Source organism: Bos taurus, chromosome 16, assembly GCF_002263795.3.
Source record: "Bos taurus isolate L1 Dominette 01449 registration number 42190680 breed Hereford chromosome 16, ARS-UCD2.0, whole genome shotgun sequence".
In the NCBI taxonomy this organism is placed as follows: Eukaryota; Metazoa; Chordata; class Mammalia; order Artiodactyla; family Bovidae; genus Bos; species Bos taurus.
The window spans coordinates 15,154,238-15,178,458 of record NC_037343.1 but is presented as its reverse complement, the minus strand read 5'-3'; the positions used below and the strand labels follow the sequence as shown (position 1 = coordinate 15,178,458).

Genomic DNA, 24,221 nt, shown 5'->3' with positions numbered 1-24,221 from the left:
AACACTGCAAGAACTTAAATGTATCCAGCTGGAAGTTTTCTCATGATGTGGTTCAAAGATCTGTTTATACTCTTTTTCTGCTATATATTTTTTTTAAATATTTTTACATCCATAACCTTTTTAAAGGTTTTTAAAATAATTTCTGGAGAAGGCAGTGGCACCCCACTCCAGCACTCTTGCCTGGAAATCCCATGGATGGAGGAGCCTGGTAGGCTGCAATCCATGAGGAGATATTCTTCTCAAATGTGCACATTTGAAATAAGGAGGATATTGGATTATAATGATCAAGAACAGATTTTCTTGATAAATTTGTCAAACAGGCCAAAAAGGCTTTTATATTGCATTCAATGAGATATGGACACACATGCAGTGCTCTCCAAAGTAGAAGAGTCAGACTGACATATACGGAGAGGTATGATTTCTACAAAACTGAAGATGAATAGGATACCTGGGTACTATGATGTGAATAAACAATGAAGAGAGAGATTTGGTACAATGGTTAGAAGATGCAAGCTCACAAATCGTGACTCTTGACCAGGAAGGCATTCCCAAGTGTCATGTTTCATCCACTGATTCTGTATTCTTGGGAAAGAGTGAGTTCTCAATCCACTGAAACATTGAAAGAAAGGGGTGATAACCATTTGACAGTAGTATTATATATACAGATTGCACAGCATGCATTAAATATCATTGATTTGAATAGATGAATGCTAAGGACATTTTTAATCATTAGAATCTTTGACTTTATGTTTTAAAAAGTTCATCTTCTGTAATAATAAATGCAAAGAAAGTTATTATCCCTTTTTATAAGTATGAAAAAGTATTCTTATGTGTAATGAATTTAATGATGGTTATAAAAAATACTTTTATACAGTGAATAATCTTTTAAAGATTACATTTTGTGAGGAATTGCTTTATAACTTTAAATGGGTCTGTTTACTTAAATCTAATGTTTGATTCTGTTTTGAAGCTATAGTAGTGTGTGTCTTTAAGATAAGACAGCCGCGCACAAGCCCACAGCCAAGTCCAGCCTTTGCTAATTTCAGACTGACAGGGAGGTAGTTTAATTAATGAGCTAGCTGCTAATATCTGTTTAAGTGAGCAGCCAAGGAAATGTCTGTTAGAAAAAGGACTTGCAAATGAAAGGCAAGGCCATTCTCAATGGCTCTTTTAAATTGTGTCAAAAAAGAAGAGAACAAAGAGACTGCACTTATTTGGAAAAAAGAAGACTACTAAAAAAAAGTAGAGACAGACACAAAAGTAGTAGAGACAGACACAAAAGCAGTTGTATGTCTGCAAATATATACTGGAGTTTAGAGATACTGGTGCCTTCACAACAGACTTGTACATAAGTGAACTACTCCCACATATTGTGAAAACTCTGCCTTGACCATGGGTAAATCATCACAAATATATATATATATATAAGAATATTGAAGTCACTCAGTCGTGTCCGACTCTCTGTGACCCCATGGACTATATATATAGCCCACCAGGCTCCTCCGTCCATGGGATTCTCCAGGCAGGAATATTGGAGCGGGGTTGCCATGTCCTTCTCCAGGGGATCTTCCTGACCCAGGGATCGAACCCGAGTCTCCCGCATTGCGTGGCAGACGCTTTACCCTCTGAGCCACCAGGGAAGCCCTCAGCTGAAAAGCTTTAGTAATTCTTTAATAGTAAGCAAAGAGCATGAAATGGTCTCCTACACCTATAATCAAGGTTACAAGCTTTTACTCTTAAACCAAAATGGTTTATTAATGTTTTTCCTGAGTTTGTTGATACAATAAATAGTACACTTTTTACATTTACATGGCATTTGTTTACTGGAATATTTAGAGAGATAGATAAAAGTCAAATAAACACTGCATGATGGCTCTTTGAGTAATCTTTTTCAACCAACACTTGCTGGACGTCTATGTATTTCATATATCACTTCAGTCTGAGGCAAATTCCAAGGATAAGTATTACTAATTAATTGATATAAAACTCTTCTCTAGGCCAAATGAACTTCAGTGGATAATGTTTACATCCTAAGTCTAATTATGGAATTACAATTCCAGTTGAAAATAATAGGGGAAATAAGCAATTTATAGAAAAAGTAATCTCAAAAATAACTAAAAGTTGTTACTTCTATAAAAGAATGGTTTGATGATAGAAACTGAATAAACGTATTCTACTAAAAATCATAAATATTCAGTATAAATTACAGCTTTAACTTTGGAAGTTAAAACATGAAGGTGAGGATTCTTTTCCTGTTCATGTTATATGCTTGTTAAGATAAAAATGGTAAAATAATCTTAATTTTATAACTAATATTTTGGAATATTATTGGAAATTTTTTTTAAATACTGCAATTAAATAGCAATTGCATCATTGTACGCTAGGTCATTTCAGTCATGTCTGACTCTTTGTGAACCTATGAACTCTAGCCCATGAGGCTCCTCTATCCATGGGATTCTCCAGGCAAGGATATAGGAGTGCACTGTCATGCCCTCCTGCAGGCGGATCTTCTTGACCCACGGATCAAACCTGCATCTCTTAGGTCTCCTGCATTGCCAGGCAGACTCTTTACCGCTAGCGCCATTACTTTTGTATTAAAACAAAGAAGACATAATAAATGCCATTTTAGGACCTTTTCTTACTTACAATGAGAAATATAATGCTAAAGACTTTTTTTTCATAACAGTCCTTTTAAATACACACACACACTCTCAAGAAAAAAGCCAAGGAAACTCTTTAAAACTATTATTACTCAACTTTTTCGCTTGAGTTTTAAACTTTGCATTTTTGGAATAGTGCCCAGTTTAAAAAAAAAATGCATCTTAGCAATTCAAAACCCACAGAGCAATGATAACAAGAAACGATAATGATAATGTTGGCAATTAAATTTATAAGAAGATCACAGAGATAAGGGTAGTAAAGAATTAGAGTGCTTGGTAAGATGAAACTAGAGAAACAAATAATCAAATAATGTATTTGTCTGAATGCCAAAAATCATAATTGTTATTTTCTCTTCTATAAATAATTGTATGAACTAGGAATTCTGTTCATTTTTTTTCAATACAATAGAAACAAACGTGAATATACTTTAGGCTAAGTATTATTATTTATAAATGCTATTAATTGTTGCAAAGCATGTATTTACTTATCATGAGGCTATATACAATCCCCATTAAGAACTTGCTTTTCTGAAATTCCATTATAACTCCTAAAGCCTTGAATTAATATTTCTATTTTCTTCCTCACTGAAATTTCCTAGTGTCAACTAAAGGATACAAAGTATGAATTCATATGCAGATTCGATTGTGAATTAGAATTGAATATCAAAAATTTAAATTTATTTTATGGTTTACTCTCAAAATTGGAGATGTAATTAGAGTTGTTGAGTAGATATATTTAATTAATTTAAGTTATTTATATAAAAACTCACTACCTAGAATACTCTCCTTAATTTATCACTGAATGGTATTGTGCTAACAGACTAATGGAAGGATTTATGGAAAATCAACCAACTAGGAAAAATAGCTTCCTCACTATAGCCCCTACAGTACAAATACACAAAACAGAAAAGAATTGAAGTAATGAGGAGAATGGAAGTTATTAAAAAATTTAGGTTTAGGTACCCATGAACACAGAGTAATCTGAGAGATTTTTATATATTATTTTTAAAAAGTATTTATAAGTGACTTTTGCAAAAGACAAAAGGCTGCAGATAGGAGAATTAACTTCAATTGATTTTCGTTTTCATGCTTATCAATTTGTTCTGATATTTTCCCATTTTGCTTTTGGGATTGCTAACACTGAAGTTTATAACTCAAAGGATCTTTAGAAATCTAGAGCATCCTTAATTTTACAAAAGAGGATACTGAAGCCTGAGAAATTAACTTAGAAGCCTGAGGTTAAACAGTTCGGTTAGTGACAAGGAATCAATTCAAGTCTCCGCGCTTGGATTCAAGAGGGTATATTTTCAATGAGATGAGCTTGATTTTGAAACGAAGCAGCCCAAATGTAAAGTGAGCAACTTCTTGTTCTAGGAATATAAAGGCAAATAGAAATAAAGAAATAAGATGAGGTATATAAAATTTTAAAAATAAAATAGAAACTAGAAAGGTCTTGCCTCCAACCAAGGCACTCATACCTCAGAGGAGACAACAGATGATTTTAGAGCAGTATCAAAGGTACAAGGACAGATATTCAGGGATAGGAGGGGTAAACAAAAGGGAAGTTTTTATTTTGCTAACCTGTAAACTGGGAATTATTTTAAGAGGGTTGGTTAGATGATTAAACGACATAACATATGAAAGTATAATCATGTAATAAAATCACAGAATTTAGTTCCATCTTTACTCCTTTCTTAGTCTACACTATACGGATGCTCCATTTGTTGTTGTTATTTCGTAGCTAAGTTGCATCCAACTCTTTTGCAACCCCATGGATTGTAGCCCACCAGGTTCTTCTGTTCCATGGAAATTTTCACGCAAGAATACTGGTGAGGGTTTCCATTTTCTTCTCCAGGGAATCTTCCCGACCCAGGGATTGAACCAATGTCTCCTGCATTGGTAAGCGGATTCTTTACCGTTGAGCCATCAGGGAAGATATACATGCTCCATAAAACACTATTATCCACTAGAGAGTATCATATGGATTTTAATATATTAGATCATCTTTTTTACATGTTATAGCCTTTTCTGTTAGGTGCAATTTTGTTTTAGGTAACTTTGCTATAAGAAGCATATTTTAGTAAATGTTTTATTCCAATTATTTTTGGAGATTGAATATTTACATTCATTACATTAACTATATTGTTCTGTAGCCACCTTGTTTTAAGTTATGTTTATTATTATTATTTAACCTTTAAACTTTTATATGTTTGTTTTTATATGTAGCAAGGAAATTTAAGATGTAATGCTGATTTTTATATTTACCCTTAAGGTTTGCAATAATATTTAAACTTATTTTTCCCAGTTCCTATTTTTAGAATTTAAATATAAATTTTCCCACTCCACTTAAATGCTACAAAGATAGATTTCACTGCATTCTGGGCTCTTCCCTTTCCTGTCCCAAATTTACTTCTGGGCATCTTTGTCACTGATACATAATCGTTAATGTCATAATCACTTTTTTCCTCCTAGACTGGCCATATTTTGCAAATAAAATGTGGCAACGAGTAAAAGTATAGTGTAAGTAAACAAATTACTTTTTAGTGTAAGTATGTCCCAAATATTGCATGCTGTGCTGTGCTTAGTCATGTCCAACTCTTTGCAACCACATGGACTGTAGCTCACGAGGCTCCTCTGTCCATGGGGATTCTCCAGGCAAGAATACCGGCATGGATTGCCATGCCCTCCTTCTAGGGGATCTTCCCAACCCAGAAGGGATTGAACCCAGGTCTCCTGCACTGCAGATGGATTGTTTACCATCTGAGACACCAGGAAAGTCCAAGAATACTGAAGTGGGTAGCCAATCGCTTCTCCAGGGGATCTTGGGTCATGCTTATCTGCCAAAATCTCTACCTACCACATTACTCTTGAGAACTACCATCTCCAAATATCATGGAAAAGAGAGAAACTGAATATTTATACTCTGGTTACATCACAAGGCAGAGTTCTGCAGGAGAGAGACAACTACACAGTTCCTGCTGCTGCTGCTGCTGCTGCTGCTAAGTCACTTCAGTCTTTGGAGCCAACTCTGGGTTTCTGAGCAGGTAGCTGATAGTAATGATATAATTCCCAACTGTATTTACAGTAAGTGTCACCTCTGTCAAGACTACTGGGCTTGCTCTATCTTAAGCATTAAAATATATTTTCTAATCATTGATTCATATAACCATTAAAATGCTTCTCATATTCTGGCACAAAGTTGAATACCAACCAAGTTACTGTGTTATGAGCTTTCAATACCCCTGAATATTCATTGGAAGGACTGATGCTGAAGCTGAAACTCCAATACTTTGGCCACCTGATGTGAAGAGCTGACTCATTGGAAAAGACCCTGATGCTGGAAAAGATTGAAGGCAGAAGGAGAAGGGGACAATAGAGGATGAGATGGTTGGATGTCATCACCAATTCAATGGACATGAGTTTGAGTCAACTCCTGGAGTTGGCAATGGACAGGGAGGCCTGGCGTGCTGCAGTCCATGGGGTGGCACAGAGTCAGGACATGACTGAGCAATGGAAGTGTTGAATTTACACTAGTTTAAACAGAAAAATTAAAGTGATGCTATAAAGAACTGCTATTTAGAAGACATTTTAAACCTGAATCTCCTTTTTTCTTTAAAAAGCATATACATTCTTAATGTTCTTTTGTAAATGATATCATGATTACCATATTATTTATATCACTAATAAATACCTGGCCAATTTATATTCCTGATGAAAAAATACTTATATCAATTATATGTCGTACATAGAAAACCTTCCCAAAACTTAGAGGCTTAACGAAAGATTTGGTGTTTGCTTATAATGATTCTGTGAATGAATGAGCATTATGAGCTGGGCTCAGCTGTCTGGTTCTTCCAGTATGTCTAATTACCAATGTAGTTTTCAGTTTTCTACCAGATCAGCTAGGTCTGAGTATCCTGGGATGGCCCCACTTCCTCATGTGGTGATTGTTTCTGTCTGGGGGCTTTGAGGTCCAAAACACATTATCTGGCCTGGTTCCTCTCTGCTCTGTGTGGTTTGTTCTGCTCTATCGGTCTAGACTTAACTTCTTCAAAGGTTGTTTTCAGATCTGATCCAGTGCAAGGCAAGTGCACAGACACTTTTATAATCTTCTACTTGCATCATATTTGCTGATGCCACACTGACAAAAGAAGGTGAACGCCAAGCCCAAAGCCAATAGCCCAAAGCCAAATATGCAAAGTCGTAGAGATGGAGAGATCTGAGTCACCAGGAGATGTGACTGCAACAATCTAACACAATTTTATTACATCTATGGCAAATAAATCAAGGATATATTTATTGAACAAACCTGATTAATAAATATGAACAGAGAAAGACGTAAGTTGTGCAAAGGATTTGTTTTTATATATTAGAAGATTTAATTCCAAAGATGTGGTCAATTATCTATGGAAACTTTTGGTTTTACTTAACTGTGGTAAAATGATTAATAAATTTAATTTCAAAAGTATGGGTTTTAATTATTTTTTAACATGTCTGCTGTTTACAGACATACTATTTAAAATCTCTGGATGGTAGCTTTTTGAAATTGATACAGTATCATCAATAAATGGCAGCAACAAGGAAAAATTTGATTTTTGTACAGAAATGCATGTATATGTACCAAAATATAATTTTGTATCAGAGCACATATTACTCACATAATTGAACATTTCTATAGAATACAAAAGGGCTTAATAAATGTTAATATTGAATTTGTGAATAACTCAAAGAAAAAATTAATCTACTTAATCTGAGGATTCCAGTTTTTTAATTCAAAGCTGACACAATATGTATTTACTTATTAAATGATTTTGAAATATAAAATCCATATGAATAATTGTCAAAAATATTTAGAGTCTATGCATGAGTGTAACAATTAAGCAATTTAAGAGTACTGTTATTATTTTAAGAGATCACTCATTTTCCCTTAAAAATCCTATCCTTCTCCAATCCTCATGGAGATAACTGCTGTCCTGACTTTTATTATAGTCATTTCCTTGGGGATTTTTTTAGGTTTTACCAACCATGTTTAGGTATGCATATCTAAATATAATTTAGTTTTACCTGTTTTGTGAACTTTGTGTAATAAAATCAGATTATGTGCAAATGTTTCCTGTGTTATGCTTCTTGAACTTAACACTCTGCTTGGGAGATTCATCCAGGATCCTGCTGGTGGCTACACTCTTGTTAATGTTAATATACCTGAATTGATCAGGGTTTTTGGCTGTTTAATGCTTTGAATTCTAGGAAATACATACACATCTGAAAGTGTTTTCCTCTGTTTTTCTCCTAGAAATGTAATACTTTTGCCTTTCTTATTTAGATTTTTATTCCCTATAAAGTAGATTTGTGAGTATGGTACTGGAACGAGATCTCATTTCTACTTTTCTCATGTGTGTGCTCTCTCAGTCATGTCGGACTCTTTTTGACCCGGAGGATTATTGCTCACTAGGCTCCTCTGTCCACAGGATTTTCCAGGCAAGAATACTGAAGTGGGTTGTCATTTCCTCCTCCAGGGGATCTTCCCAACCCAGGAACTGAGCCCGCGTCTCTTGCATCTCTTGCGTCTCCTGCATTGCAGTTGGATTCGTTACCTCCGAGCCACCTGGGAAACTGCTTTTCACACATGGCTACACAAACTGCAGAACCGTTTATTCGAAACTCTCCCCTCCCCCACACTCTATTTCATTATACCCCTGTCACGAAGTGTCCATACACTCACTTTGTTTCTAGACTACCTTATCCCTTCCAAGTCATTCTTTAAATATAATTTTTCTCAGGGAACATTACCAAGAAGACCAATAAGACATCATATTTATCCCTATTGTCTCTTATTCTCACCCAAATTTTGCTTTGAAAAATCGCTCTGAGGAATCGAGCTAAGTTGTAGTAAATTGATACATAGTAATATCATTCTTTAAAGTTATAAGAAAAGCATCATTACTTCCCCCCATGATTTTCTTACACATATGGTTAAAAAAAGAATGGTAAAAGTTAGGGGGTGGGGAAAGACTTTTATTTTCTGGCAACATATATGGATTTACACATGAGAAATATCTTTTTTTGTGGGATAAAAATCACCATCTATTTTATCTTAGAATTCATATCCCTGGTTCAAGAAAATGGTGTCAGAAATACTAAAAGTGTGTCCCTTGTTCAGAGTCCTTATAATTTATTTAAAGGATGAGGATTTCTATGGTGTGGAAGAAATTATATGTTTGCTGGTGGGCCTACTGACAGAGGGTGTTTCGGAACATAATAACTGCCATCACAAGGCTTCCACTTATTAAGGGGCCAAGTGTACTCCTAGTCTGTGCTTCACATGGGGCAAAAATTTTCCAGGCAGAGTCCACTTTCTAAAAGTGAGAACACTTGCTTAAAATGCTTACCCTAAGTTCCATTATCCATCTTTAGCTAAAATACAGCAGAAAATCCAATCTTTAATGTTTAACCAAATAACAATTTAAGTGTTAGCAACCTCATTCTAGGTCTTCAATTCAATGATCTGCTCATAAAGTAATCACTTCATATTTTTAACGTAGCTTCAGAATAAAACCTAAAAATATAATACACTTCAATTTAAAAATAAGACTTGATAGTTGACACAAATGCACAGTATCAAGAAAAAAAAAAAGAAACAGTGGTTCCTTTTATTTTAAGTTCTAACTATGATTCTGGCAATGTTCAGTTGTTATGATCTTGCTGTTCTATATTTGAGGTGAAAAGAAAAATATGTTACTGGAAAAGAAGATAAAATGAAGACTGACAACTGAAAGAAATTTGACCTAATTATTCATGCTTAATATGTTGTACATTTATAACTAAAGCATTTCAGATATTATGTCAATGCAATAACTTGCAAAAAGAAGATTATGACAGTAATAAGCACTTATAGAATTTGATCACTTTTCAAAATGATATGGTCCCTTAAAATGATAAATTTAGTGCTTAATAGTGAAAAATACAAATTTTCCACTTATGTGTCTTAAATATTCACTAATTCAGTAATTAAACATTTATGAAACATAAGTCTAAAAATTATTAAGACAAATATTTAAAACAGAGGTAAGAACTAAACAAAGCCAGAAAGCCATTCTAATCTTTGAATTTAGATTCTCAAGCTCTCAAAAATAAGGTCAACTTCACTAGGGAAAACTCATACCCATATAACCCATCTATTATATCAAACAGATAGGTAGACAGCATTCTCTGAAATGTGAGGAAATACTCGACGTGCCAAGGCAAATGGAATCCTCCTGAGTCTACTACACCGTTCATTTTATAGCATCCATCACTGATCATAGCATCATCAGCCATTGTGTCAAAGGTTATATAAGTTGTAGTCTGGTCCAGGCAGAAGGACACGGACATCTTATTCCATTGTTTATAAATAAACTGTTCCCATTTACGTTTATTCAACAACACAACAGTAAAAACATTAAAAGGATGAGAAGTAGAGAGTTACTGAAGGTCTTTAGAAATAGAAAAACATGAAGACAACAGGGAATGCATGAACCCTACAAACCAATCCCAAGGCATTGTTTTCTTTATTACCTTTCACTGTGGTGATCCAAAGATTGCCTCTTTCATTCAGCCAAGAACCTCTGTACACATGTCAAGCCATGTTTGCAACTCACAGCCAATCAATCGATAATCCAAAGCTCAACAATCACACACAAGACAAGACCTCAGACCTCCCAACAGAGATGCCATAGATCCTGGAGACATGCTCTGGCATCTGTCTGTTTGAGAGACTGTTAAAAATTTTTCTGCAGAATGCTGAAACAGAACACAGTCTCATTCTCTGAAATGTAATAGCTTCACTCAGTCTGTGAAAGAAATCTGGCTAAACCCACAAAAACATGTAAAAATGATTATAACTGGAATCATAATATATTGACTGCATTTCAGAAAGGAAATCTTTAATATTTGTCATTTCATTTACTAAAGTAGAATGATTCTTTTTTGCAGACTTGTGACAGAGCTCTTGGCTGCCTGGAAGAAAGGGACACACACTCACATAGAGCAAGAATTGCGTGATGCCTTACGGAACATGTTCAGTACCCTCCGTCTCTTCTGTAAATATGCATGATTTATACAGTTCTCAGAATGCTATATGAGAGACTACATACAGACCAGAAGCACAGTGCCCTCTGGTGCGCATATAACATAAAATAAAATATTTATATAACAGGAACTACACAGATACAGACACCAATACAAAATGAAATGTTGCTTCTGCATGCATGCTAAACCAATCACTGGGAATTGTAAACTTCTATCATGAAAAAACAAACCAAACCGATAACCTTCATAAAATGTTCTTTATGGCATAGATCAATGCAATCTAACCCATTCAGGCAACCACTTGGATACCCTTCTACTTAATGGATTCACTGCACTTGTGGGAAGCAAGCAGTCTGACAGATTTAATGTATGACTCCTTTTGTGTAACTTATTTAGATTCAAGCTTAGAAGAGCAGTGAAAGTTAAAGGCCATATATCTCAATCTATTCCTTTTTCTTGGCCCTTGCTCCCAGATCCTATTTATGTGCATTTCCTTTTTATCCCATGGCCATTTCCTCCAGCTTCTGAATGTGCAATTACCTTGCAGGTAAAAAATGATGAGGTGACTCAACTTCTCAGTGATTCGTAGAAGATACCATCTCCATTTAAGCTAAAAAAGGTAACAAAGCATGGTACAAGGTAGAAAGGAAATGCCATTCAAGAAATTCTGATTTAAAATTTTGAGTATTTAAAGCGATAAACCCAGCCTCACAGTGAATTGAAATTTAGTCTAGAATTTGGGAGCGGTACACAAATGGTCACCATTATCCAGTTTTTCTGGAAGAAGTTACATCGACAAGAAATGCTTTGCAATAACCAGAAAACCTTACCGTGGTGAATGGCAAATAACAACCCTTCATATAAACCCTTTTCCATCTGAAACTTGCCCTTAGAGCAACTTACTTATCCACCACCTTCAAGGAAGACATCTCTGCCATTGCTTTCCCTTTGCTTCATACCTGTATATCTTGTATCTTGTGCTAAATCCCTGCCGGCTTCTGTCCACAAAATCTGTGTATTCCTGTGAACGATGGAAGGGTCCCTTATCAGAGAGGAGCCAGTCGAAGGGGCTTGTGGCATGCTGATCCGAAACAGCAGCAACCGCTAAAACCCAGCAATGAAGACTCAGTGCTATCCACTCCCATGGAGCCATCAGAGAGAACAATTCAGCACCAGCTCTGCTTCGCCATATCATGCTTCCACTGGGGACTTAGAGCCTTCATTCTCTTAGCTTTCCCTCAACACCTAGACAAAATACACAGGCAATTAGTTAGCCCCTGGGAGGTTCTTTTCTAGCAGTTAAGGTGCTGAGGTGGAAAATCCTTTTTAAAAAGTCTAATACCATTGTCTTAAATTAGATGATAGCAAAAGTCAATCGTAAGCAGTACACCAAAATGATTTTTTTCCAGAGCTCTTTCATACTTAGGTTGCTTCTCTATTTGTTTGAAAATAAGTCACTGAGTTCCAGCAAACCTTGTCAGGGCAACATCATACAGTGGATCACTAAAGCCCACTCTGAGCAATGATCATGAGAAATTTTCACTCATAATTACTTTTTCAGCATAAATGTTTTATGACACTGAACAGTTTCAAAAGAAACACTTGATATGTTTATTTAATAAGTTATGTTATAAATTTTAACACTACATGTATTTTATCCTTTACTTCTTTTAGAGATAGGCTTTAAATTAATTAAAATTATACAGGTAGTTATTTCCATAATAAAGATAAACTAAGATGGAATGGAACTGTGGGTCTTAGAATACATATATAATTTTGTGTGTGTGTTTATGCATCTGCCATTTATCTAGCTCTATATTTAGATAGATGGATGGGTGTGAGGGTGGGTAGGAGTGGGGGTAAGCATGTTTATTCAGATATTTTCCCATTATTCGGATAGGGAAAAACTTTCCTGATTAAACAGAATCATAATTAAATAATTTCTAGGACTCTGAAAGATTTAAATGTGCATCTGTGTGTTATTCAAAAGATAAATAGGCATATTAATAAAATTCATATACACACACAAAAAGATGCATATTATATATAAACTATGAAAATACATACACTAATTTTATAAGCATTCAAAACTAAAGTAACAAGAGGCACCATCCCAGTGTGATTCAGTGTAATGACTGTACACAAAACAACTGATACGATATCTATAGGTTATGCAAAATATTCTACAAATATCTGAATTCAATTTTACTTTCCATCTCACAAAACCTTTTCAATATTATTATTTATAGCACAGAAAACTCTGCAGTAAATAAATTCTGACTAGCAAGAAAGTTTGATTGTGAGCATTTTTGGTCAGTAAAATCTGTTTTAGGGAGCAATCAAAATGCACAGTATTAAGTAAAACATTGTAACTATGATGGTTGCCATATTTCTTTGGTGTTAGGTTAAACTGATCGATAAGCTTAATTTGCTTTTAGTTATAAACCTTTAATTCATAACATAATCCTAAACTATTTCAATATGAAAGATATACAGCAATTTTGCAACTAAAACGTGTCTCAAAACAATGACATGATATGATTGACCTAGGTCATCAGATTCAGTTTCACCCTCTATACAATTATAAGGTCCAATATCCATACCCTATCTAATTCACCCCAGTATTATGAGTTGGTTCCTGTGGTGAATTTTAAATGTGAGGACTAAAAAATGACCTCATCTGTAAGCAATGTGGGACACCTTACAAGTGACAATATTTTAAAAATGATTTATCATAAGAAAGGACAATATCATATAATAAAATGATTTTGGAATAGGAGTTAAAAGACCCTGAATCCCCATTAATTATTTGTAGAAACATAACATTGTCAAATGATTCAGGTCATAACTGACGGAGAAAATACATTTTTCTTCCATATTGGTTTTATGTGGAAGCTATACCATTTACCTTAAAAACAATATATTTCATTTTTATTCATAAACTAAGAATTATTATTATGTATAATGGTAAGGTATAACACATCAATGACTAACAAATATTTCTTATCTTTGCGAAACAAATTTTATTTTCTTGATCAAATATATTCAAATAAACAACACAATCATTGCTACCAAAAAGTTGTATTTTCTTACCTAAAGTATCTAGAATAGTAGCATGTAGTAAGGACATTAGGAGTGTTTTAAAGCATATTTTACACTGGTACAAAATCATATAATTATATACCATCAAATTAAATCCAACTCTTTAACGTCAAGTACATGATTTTGTTAAGATACAGCATGTTATTAACATAAATGTAGGATATGATTGACTCAGATGGCACTTAAGGTACTATCCTAAAATTCTGTAATTTTTAGTATAATTACCCAGAACAACTGCTTTTAATATTTTCTTTACAAATAGGTTGAATATGTGTCAAGATCTTCATAATTCTTACTTGTAATATATAGAAAGCTGGAAAGATTTTTTTTAATTGTGTACAGGGAAACTGCCTAAAAATGTTAGCATTAGATTTATTTGTGTTTCTTCAACTTCTGATATGTGTACATGTTTCCCTCTTCTCTTTAGAAATGAGTTTTTCTGACAAAACAGTTTATTAGCACATGGGAATAAGAATCCTGCCCAAATTTAAGTAATTTGGAGGATCTATAGAAATCATTATATTTTAAGGTCTTTGGTGGCTCAGCAGTACAGAATCCACCTGCCAATGCAGGAAACACAGGTTCAATCCCTGGTCAGAAAGATCCCCTGGAGAAGGAAATGGCAACCCACTATAGCATTCTTGCCCAGGAATCCCCATGGACAGAGAAGCCTAGCTTGCTAGAGTCCATGAGGTCACAGAGTCGGACACAACTCAGCAACTAAACAACAGCAACAACAATGACCCAAGTACAATACCTAACAGTTCTGTTGAAGTCTTCTTTAAGAAATAACTTTGAAGAGTTACAAAACGAGAAGACAAGTAGAGTTAAAATACATTAACACATTATTATATTTAGGCTTTCAAAAATCCTTAGAACAAGTGACCATTAGGCTCCATATTCATGAACAAAAGGATATCATTTACCTGATTTTTCACAAAAGCAGGTAAATGCACATGTGAATTACCCTTGTACATGAGTACTAATTTTAAAATTATTACTGAATTGTCCTTATTATAATATGATAACTTTGTGAGCTATATTACCAGTGGCAAAAGTAATGAGTATAATTCCTTTGAGGATATTTGGAAGTCACAAGTAAACAGCTAAACTCAGAGGTACTATTAGGAAAAGAAATCATGAAAGTGAAAATTACAAATAATTCATCAATTCCATTCCCTGGAGTGCAGGGATAGTACAAAATGATCTTAAGTTTACTATTCCTGAATAAATGCCTAGTGAGTGAAAGTTGCTCAGACGTGTCTGACACTTTGTGACCCCAGGGACTAGACAGTCCACGGAATTCTCCAGGCCAGAATACTGGAGTGGGTAGCCATTCCCTTTTCCAGGAGATCTTCCCAATTCAGGGATCGAATCCAGGTCTCCCATATTGCAGGTGGATTCTTTACCAGCTGAGCCACCAGGGAAGCCCAGGCAGATTTCTGTTCTCTTTTTCTTGTTGTTTAGTCACTAAGTCATTTCCAACTTTTCTGCCACCCTATGGCATAAGTGCCTAAGAGAACAATTAAGGAAATAACAATGTCAATGCACAATACTTTACAGAACATGTAAGGGTATATTTTATGAATAATAAAAGAGATTTAGGGTAAAAAATGTATTAAAAGCAAAAACATGAATTTATATTAAAAAGTAGTATTGCTCTAGATTCCCTTTTCATAAAATAAAAGAAAGTAAGACTATTGAAATATCATACTATTTAAAAATATATATTTAGTACATGGTCTACTTGTAACAAATTATTTCTCATAAAATAAAATTTAGTGAGAATATTATCAATTCACACATTATTATTACTTGCAAATACCTAATGGCCTTGAGAATCTACTCAGAAAAAAACACACTAAGACTATATTACATACTTAGTAATATATACCAATACATGTAATACATAATAAATACATAAAATATGATATATATATACATTTTCTAGTATATTAAACTAGTCTTCCTCACTAACCCTCCATAATCTTATTCCAGGGTAGTGGTGCACAACTTTTACCTAAAATGTGACACCTTATGCATATTTGAAATTCATAGAATACGGAAATGTGTAAAATAAAATATGTTCTATCATATGACAGGTGAATTTCTAATGTAACTGAAATTACAAAGATGAAAAGCAGATTACGAATCACTGATACAGACTTACTACCCTTTAGAATCATTAGTCAAATCATTGAGGGTCATCATGTAAACCATATTAATTCATTATCCAATATCTAGTTGGTATTCCAATGCTAATGATTCCTATTTATTAAAAAATTAACACTTCATGCTATATGATTGCTTTTACATCTGCATTTAGACCAATTTTTACTAAATGTCTAAAATATTTTCTGAGGGAATAAAATCCACTTGGGACCTTGTGAATGCAAGAAGTTTCATAAATAATTGTGTCAAAGATCTTTCTTTTTTTATTTTGAAAAATGTAAAATGCACAGAAAAGCTAAGAAACTAGTAAACACATATATCCTTCGACTAGATTAACCAATTGTTTATGTTTTACCACATATTCTAGTCAGTATTTCTCTCTTTTTCTATCTCAATCCCTTATAGATTGTTTTGTATGGAACAAAAATCAAAAGAAAATTGCCTAATTTGCCAAGGTCATAGGCCCATTCTTTAAATTTCTCAGTATGAGCAACTACTGCATTGCTCCACAAAGTAACTTCTTAACTTGCGTAATCACTAATATTACATTTGTAAATATACATATTTGAATCATCAAAATAAAGTCTCCAATTTCCAGTGATAGCATTCATTTAAAAAGCCACATTCTTCCAAATAATGAAATGTAATATATTATTCTATCAAATATAAACATTTATATTTATACATCAAATATTTTAAAAATATATCAGGTATACAAAGAATAATTATATTATAAAATAAGCATATTTGTATAAAATAGTTCCAAATTCTATTAGTATATAGCATACTATTATCTTGTATGCGTGTGTGCTGAGTCACTTCAGTTGTGTTTGACTCTTTGTGATCCTATGGACTATAGACTGCCAGCCTCCTCTGTCCATGGGCGTCTCTGGGCAAGAATACTGGAGTGGGTTGCCATGTCCTCCTCCAGGGGATCTTTCCGACCAGTGATTGACCCTCATCTCTTATGTGTCTGAATTCGCAGATGGGTTCTCTACCACTAGGGCCACTTCCAAAGCCCCATTATTATCTTATCATATATTATATATTTTTATTATATATTGAAATAAACATTAGCTCTGAATGAAATAAATGCAAGCTCTAAATAACTATTAAATATAACATTGTATAAGTAAATAAGTGATGGAAAAGTTAAAACATATTATAACTGTGAATTTTTAATAGCATCTCCACATTTAGTCATTATTTATATTCCTACTTAATATAGAAAATTAGCATAAAAGAGTAACTCTTATCCATCATTTACAATGTACAAAACACTCTGCTATGTTGTGAGATGGATGTAAACCCTAGTGGCCACGAAAAATACCACTTCTGTCCTCAGAAGTTCAGAATTAACTGAGGAATGCCGTATGTAAGGCAGGACGCACTGCCCCTAGTCATCTCTGTCAGAAACAGATAACTCTGTCAACTGAAAATCAACATTCTTCCATTTGTTTCTTATTCTGGTGCTTTATCTTACAAATGATATTTCCATTCACTCAGATCTACTTTTCCTTACCATCCAGTTCCAGAGTTCTAAGAGTTCTTCCTCCTGTTGCGAGGGAAAGGTTGATGACCAAAACTACCTTCCTCTGCCAGGTACAGGGGTAACCACCAGCCTGAGCCTATCTCTCAAAAGGAAAACACGGGCTGAAAACTAACCAGAAGAATTTCTGAGGGGCTGAAAGGACGGGCATTCCAGCCCACAGGAGGTCTCATAAAACTCACCCAGGAGAGTTCTTGGGAGGGGCTAAAAGGAGGAGGGAGGAGACCACAGGTCCTACTAACCTCCCAGAACCTGTATGAAGTACTACAATAGCTTCATAAATGGTCATCCTAACACTGATGTGACTCTCTCCAATCTGTCTTTTTAACTGCAGAGCTATCTTACTAAAAATAAATAAATAAATTTGAGCTTGCACCACTTTTACTCCCACTCTGTAATCATGAGGTCTTTCCCGGTAATTAGGCAGTAAAGAATCCGCCTGCAATACAGAAGCCGCAGGAGACACAGATTGGATCCCTGGGTGGGAAAGATCCCCTGAAGGAGGGCAAGGCAACCCGCTCTAGGTTTCTGGAGAATCCCCATGGACAGAGGAGCCTGGGAGGCTACAGACCACAGGGTCGCAATGATTTGGACACGACTGAGGCAACTTAGCACACATGCACGCCTGTGATCATGATGTTGCCCTCTGGATAATATCCAAACTCTTAAGAAAATTTATAAAACTTCCTTCCTCGGCTTTCCTGGTGTCTCAGTGGTAAAGAATTCACCTGCCAGTGCAGGAGACAAGGGTTCGATCCCTGATTCAGGAAGATCTCACAAGCCTCTGAGCAACAAAGCCCACGCACCACAATTACTGAAGCTTGTGTGCCCTACAGCCTGGGCTCTGCGACAAGAAGCCACCGCAATGAGAAGCTCACAAATCACAACTAGAAAGCGGCCCCTACTCGCTGCAACTAGAGAAACCCATTGTGGCAACAAATACCAAGCACAGCCAAATAAATAATTTTTTTAAGTGTCTTCCCTTGTTTAACTTCATTCAAACCCCATGCCGTGTATATGCCACTACCATTATCAATCAAACATCAACTCTGTTCCAGCCATAATTTTATTCCACAAATTCTCCTCACTTTCTCCCTATCCTCAGCACCTTTGCTTATGCAGTTTATTTAACCTGAACCATGATTTCGACCTGGACCTCTTCACCTGCCGAAACCCAACCCTATCTCTGAGCTTCAGACTAGGTTGTGACTTCCTCCGCAAGGCCTCTGCGTGACCCTTCTAGGTTAACTAGTCATAGTTTATGAAGCCATTACTTCACCTATTATAGCACATGGACACTGCATATTTATCTGTGTAATGTCTATTTGTCTGCATATCTCCCCTGCCCCCAATTAGACTTCATTTTAGGAGGACAATAATTGTTCCTAGTTTAATGGCAACTGAGTACAGTTAGCAAAGTGTCTGAAATAAAATTGTTTGATAAGTATTGTTTGAGTGACTGAATAAATGATGATTAATTAAGTACTAAATTGAGGTGTAATTAATGTGATACAGATGGCAAGGTTAAGAAAACTTCTTCAATGTGGGGGAAAAAAAAGAATGTTTTATGGAGGAGTTTGCAACTGACCTATGCCTCAGGATGGCACTGGCTTTGATAGTTGAGAAAAGAGAGAAATGGAGTTCTGAGGTCATAGTTTCTGTGTTCAAATCATAATCATAAATGACATGTTCAAGCAGTACCAAAGCAAAGCATTCTTAATGTTCAAAAATTGTTAAGAACAAGGATCTGAAAGCACCCTTATTAATTATTAGCTGTAGGTAGACATATAAGGTATTCTCATGATCACACACACAATTGGGGAAAGCTAGGAAACTTTTCATTTATGTTCCATTATTCAAGGTTTCAAAAGATAGACCAAATGAATGAGAGCTCATGGGCAAAGTCAAACACAAATCCTCTTCCCAGTAATGAGTGCAGTGTGTCACAGAGTGTTGCAACTGCTGAATTTAAAGAATAATAATATAGATACAGCAGTGGAATGGGTTGGCGGCTTGCTTTGGAAGGTAGGGGATGGGGAGAAACTGATGATGAAAATGACATGCTATATTTAATTTCTTCACAACAAAATAAACATATATTAAGATCTTTCGATATGCCACGCATTTTACCAATATTTCCTCCTTTGCCTCCGAGAGGCACAGTGTGGCATGTTTTATTATCACCGTTTACTTATTTAGATGACTGAAGTTCAGGGCGAAAGAACACGCAACAGTGCAAGGGTTCAAGCACTTCTCTTGAACTTAAACCAAAAACTGTGCTCTCTGTTAGACCACACCACAGCCAAATTAGAACTAATTGCATAGTGGAACTTATTTATTAGGATTTTCGTTGCCACTTAATGAAATGCTTTTGAACAAAATAAAATCTTTAAACGGACAATATAAATAATAAAAATAGAAAATAAAATGAAAATGGGATCCTTTTATCTCAGGCAATTGTAAGCAAGTGATCTGAGTAACTACATATTATGAATTTTCATAATATAGGTTTTCATATGATGGCTTTTCAAAGCATGTCTGCTCCATATACTTTAATGTTTTCAATAAAGATTATAGCTTAATCAGCTAAATGTTACTCAGTTTAATATCTTTTAAGATGTACTACTATAAACTAAAAAACAAAAATCAGGAAACTAAGGTTTTCAGAGTGTATGTGTTATTTATTGTTAAAAGTATAATCATGGTCAGATTGATTTAATTTACCTATCTGATCTTCAGAGATATTACAAGATTAATGGTCTGATTACTCAATCTGATTATAAATCGTTTTATAGTATAGTATAACAACAACAAAAAAAACACTATCCAACATACATAAAACAGAACTGGTGTCTCAAGATGGGAGACATAATGCCATTTCAGAGGAATGAGATGACTTTAATATTTTGTTGAAATGCAGCCAAAAATTTTTATATAAGGTCAGTTTTATTATGTTCTCAAACATACCAGATAAGGACAAGAATATGAGGATCATTTCAAACAAGTATTATTTGAAAGAACAATAGTGTGAAAACTCAAGACTACAGCTAAAAATATACATATATTTATATATTATAGTTACATTTAGCAAGGAAGATCCCTGGCTATAACAAAAATAATTTTAAAGGTATAGCGTTTCATGAACACCAATTAAACTCAAATATTAAATTTGACATATTCAAACATGCATGCATGATATGACACATCATCTTCCGATATGCATGTACATACAAATTACCAACTTTGAATGTTCATGAACTATATGTAGTACATAGTCAAATTTAATAAAAGAATGAGAGTATCATTATTCAGTGATTTATATCATCTCAATAATGATGCATTAATTTATGACTTTAATTCAATTATAGTTATGATCTATAATTTTAGTCTTCAAATGGCCTAAAACTGCTCTTCCTTAATCTAGACATTGTTTATTTAAAGGTATTGATTTTTTAAAATATTTATTTAGTGACAGACTTTATTTTGGGGGGTTCCAAAATCACTGCAGCCATGAAATAAAAGGACGCTTACTCCTTGGAAGAAAAGTTATGACCAACATAGACTGCATATTAAAAAGCAGAGACATTATTTTGTCAACAACAGTCCATCTATTCAAAGCTTCGGTTTTTCCAGTAGTCATGTATGGATAAAAGAGTTGGACTATAAAGCTGAGCACTGAAGAATTGATGCTTTTGAACTATGGTGTTGGAGAAGACTCTTGAGAGTCCCTTGGACAGCAAGGAGATCCAACCAGTCCATTCTAAAGGAAATCAGTCCTGAATATTCATTGGAAAGACTGATGCTAAAGCTGAAACTCCAATACTTTGGCCACCTGATGCGAAGAGCTGACTCATTAGAAAAGATCTTGATGCTGGGAATGATTGAAGGCAGGAGGAGAAGGGGACAACAGAGGATGAGATGGTTGGGTGGCATCGCCAACTCACTGGACATGGCTTTGCACAAGGTCCGGGAGTTGGTGACGGACCGGGAAGCCTGGCGTGCTGCAGTCCGTGGGGTTGCAAAGAGTCAGATATGACTGAGCAACTGAACTGGACTGAACTGAACTGATGCCAAGTCTTAGCTGCAGCATGTGAGACTTTCTACTTTCCTGAGTACAGATCAAACTTGGAATTTCTGCATCACAAGCACTGCCTTAGCCACTGAACCACCAGGGAAATCCCTAAAGGTATTGAATTTTTAAAGAACCCAGTGGAGTAGGTAGGATTTTAAGGAACCCAATATACATAGGTAGGATTTTGCCACTCTCTTTTCCATACTTCACCAGGTGTATTGAGAAGTCATTGCTTTATCTTAGCGCATCCGTTGAAGTAAACAGTAATATGCTGAAATGGAAAGAAAGTCATTCTGACTCTTAGCTATGCAATTTATTACTGGGTTTATATAGGAATTAAACCAAAATTAAGTTTTTCTTTTTCTTATGAATTTCTAATTCTTGCATTTTTCCCTTAAACAAATTTATAAAAAGTAACACTGATCTTTGAAGCAAAAGAAAAAAAAAAAGCCATTCAATTCCAGACATCACAAAAATCTGAAGTTCTCCACTCAGAGACGACAGAAATAATGGAAGCACTGATTTGAATTAGCAATCCTTTTTGAATTTTACAGACAATTGTTTTGGTTGGGTTAATTACTACTTTAAATTCTTTTCAATATGTTTGTTGGAAATTATTAAAATAACTGCATACTGGATGGATTTTCATTTATTAGTCTTCTAAAATTTTACAATGTACTAGTATTATCCTCTTAAACACCTTAGTTTATGACCAAATGAGGAAGGATCTGCTGGCATAGGAACCCGTGGAGCCCCTCATGTCTAACACCTTGCCATGCACATTGTAAGGTTTGGGAACATGTGCTGAACTGAATTCCTTTTTATTTTATTGAAAATATATGAGCTGCTACATTAGGCACTGCTTATACTAGAAAGATATTGTCATTATATTAATATACTATAGTGCATTATTATTGTATTTTCTCACTATTCTTATTCTAAAAAAGTTGAGCTTTCTTGTTTTAAATCACATTGTTAAGACTGGACTTAGAAGTGCATCTTCTTAGTCATTTAACTCTGCTAAACCTGTATTCCAGAGGGCACTTGTCGTTATTTATTTTATTTAGCTGATGGAGCAATACAGTGCCTCTGAATTACAGCTTTAAGTGTTTTCCATCTTAATGAGGGTTAGTATTCCTCTGAGGAGGTTATATTGTAGAGGGAACTAATCTCCTGCTTGATTCTGTCAATACAATCTTGTCTTACCAATAAAGAGGAAGTTAAATGCTACTACCTAATGGTAGAACTGATTAGAAAAAATGAATAGAAAGTGAGTTCCATTCTCTAGTTCTGTCCAGAACATAGGAGACATTATTCTTAAAAGCCCAAATTTCAAGTCACTTGCTTTATCTTTACAGTTTAAATATAAAATATTTTGGTGTTTTGATATAAGCGATCATGGAAAAAAATCTTGGTAAGATTCAGATTGTACTCAATTTTCATTCAAAAGGAAAGCGGTCAGAGACATAAGAATAAAGTTCAAATGGAAGATATTTAGAATAGTATTTTTAGATTAAAAATCTAATTTTAATGTAAAATATGAGGGATGCTTCAGAAACCTTATTATAATTAGTATCTTTGACTACCAAAACTGAGAAACAGAAGACAGTCTAAAATAAAGATTAAAATAATCTATGTACAGGAATGAAGTGGAAATAACAGTACCAGACATCTGGATTTAATATGGTTACTATAACTGGAAACATGGTTCTGCTTTTTCTGGCATGCTCCAATAATAAAAAGCATTCTGGCTTGTGAAGGACAAAGTGCTTCTTGTCAGTAAAAGAATTCTGCCACAAAAATGCAAGTTTATAGGGAATCTGATGAAAAAAGTTAATTGAAAAAAACATACTCTGTGCAAATTCATGCATGTGCAAAGATAATAAACCTTTTGTTCCTGCCTTTATGTACAACAGCCTCAGTTACAGTTTTGCAAAGCTTTAGAAATGCTTTATAAAAAATATATATTTATGGTGAGCCTGAGTAAAAATTGAAAGTATAATCCTAACTTGTTGCTTAGCTAAGGTATCTGAACTACTGTTGATAAAGGCTCAATGATGTATTCTAAGACTAAAACATAATAACCGGGATGAAGTTCAGAAATCTTGGAGTTTGGTAACCAAATGGACAATAAATCTCTTGCTCTTTAATAAGACTAAAACTTGCTTTGAAGTTAACCAGGCCTAGAAGGTGAAATGAGTTTTTGAATTAGAAGTCTCTATACTGAGAAACACAAATAGAAGTGTATAATCCGAAGTCACCCACACACAAAAATAGTATGTGGAGAAGGCAATGGCAACCTGGAGAAAGCAATGGCACCCCACTCCAGTACTCTTGCCTGGAAAATCCCATGGACAAAGGAGCCTGGTAGGCTTCAGTCCATGGGGTCGCAAAGAGTGGGACACGACTGAGCGACTTCACTTTCACTTTTCACTTTCATGCTTTGGAGAAGGAAATGGCAACCCACTCCAGTGTTCTTGCCTGGAGAATCCCAGGGACGGTGGAGCCTGGTAGGCTGCGGTCTATGGGGTCGCACAGAGTCGGACACGAATGAAGTGACTTAGCAGCAGTAGCAGCAAGGAAGTTTCAAAGAAAATTT

At 34.8% G+C, this 24,221-nt stretch overlaps 1 protein-coding gene across 3 annotated transcripts in view; it reads right to left on the bottom strand.

Annotated features, from left to right (window-relative positions):
• Window positions 1–24,221, bottom strand: part of BRINP3 (BMP/retinoic acid inducible neural specific 3) — a 488,562-nt gene that overhangs the window by 452,682 nt on the left and 11,659 nt on the right. For all 3 annotated transcript variants that reach the window (XM_005216773.5, XM_005216774.5, NM_001102140.2), the window contains 1 exon segment: window positions 11,687–11,972. In XM_005216773.5, the coding sequence (XP_005216830.1) occupies window positions 11,687–11,922 (236 nt within the window). In that variant the 5' untranslated portion in view covers window positions 11,923–11,972.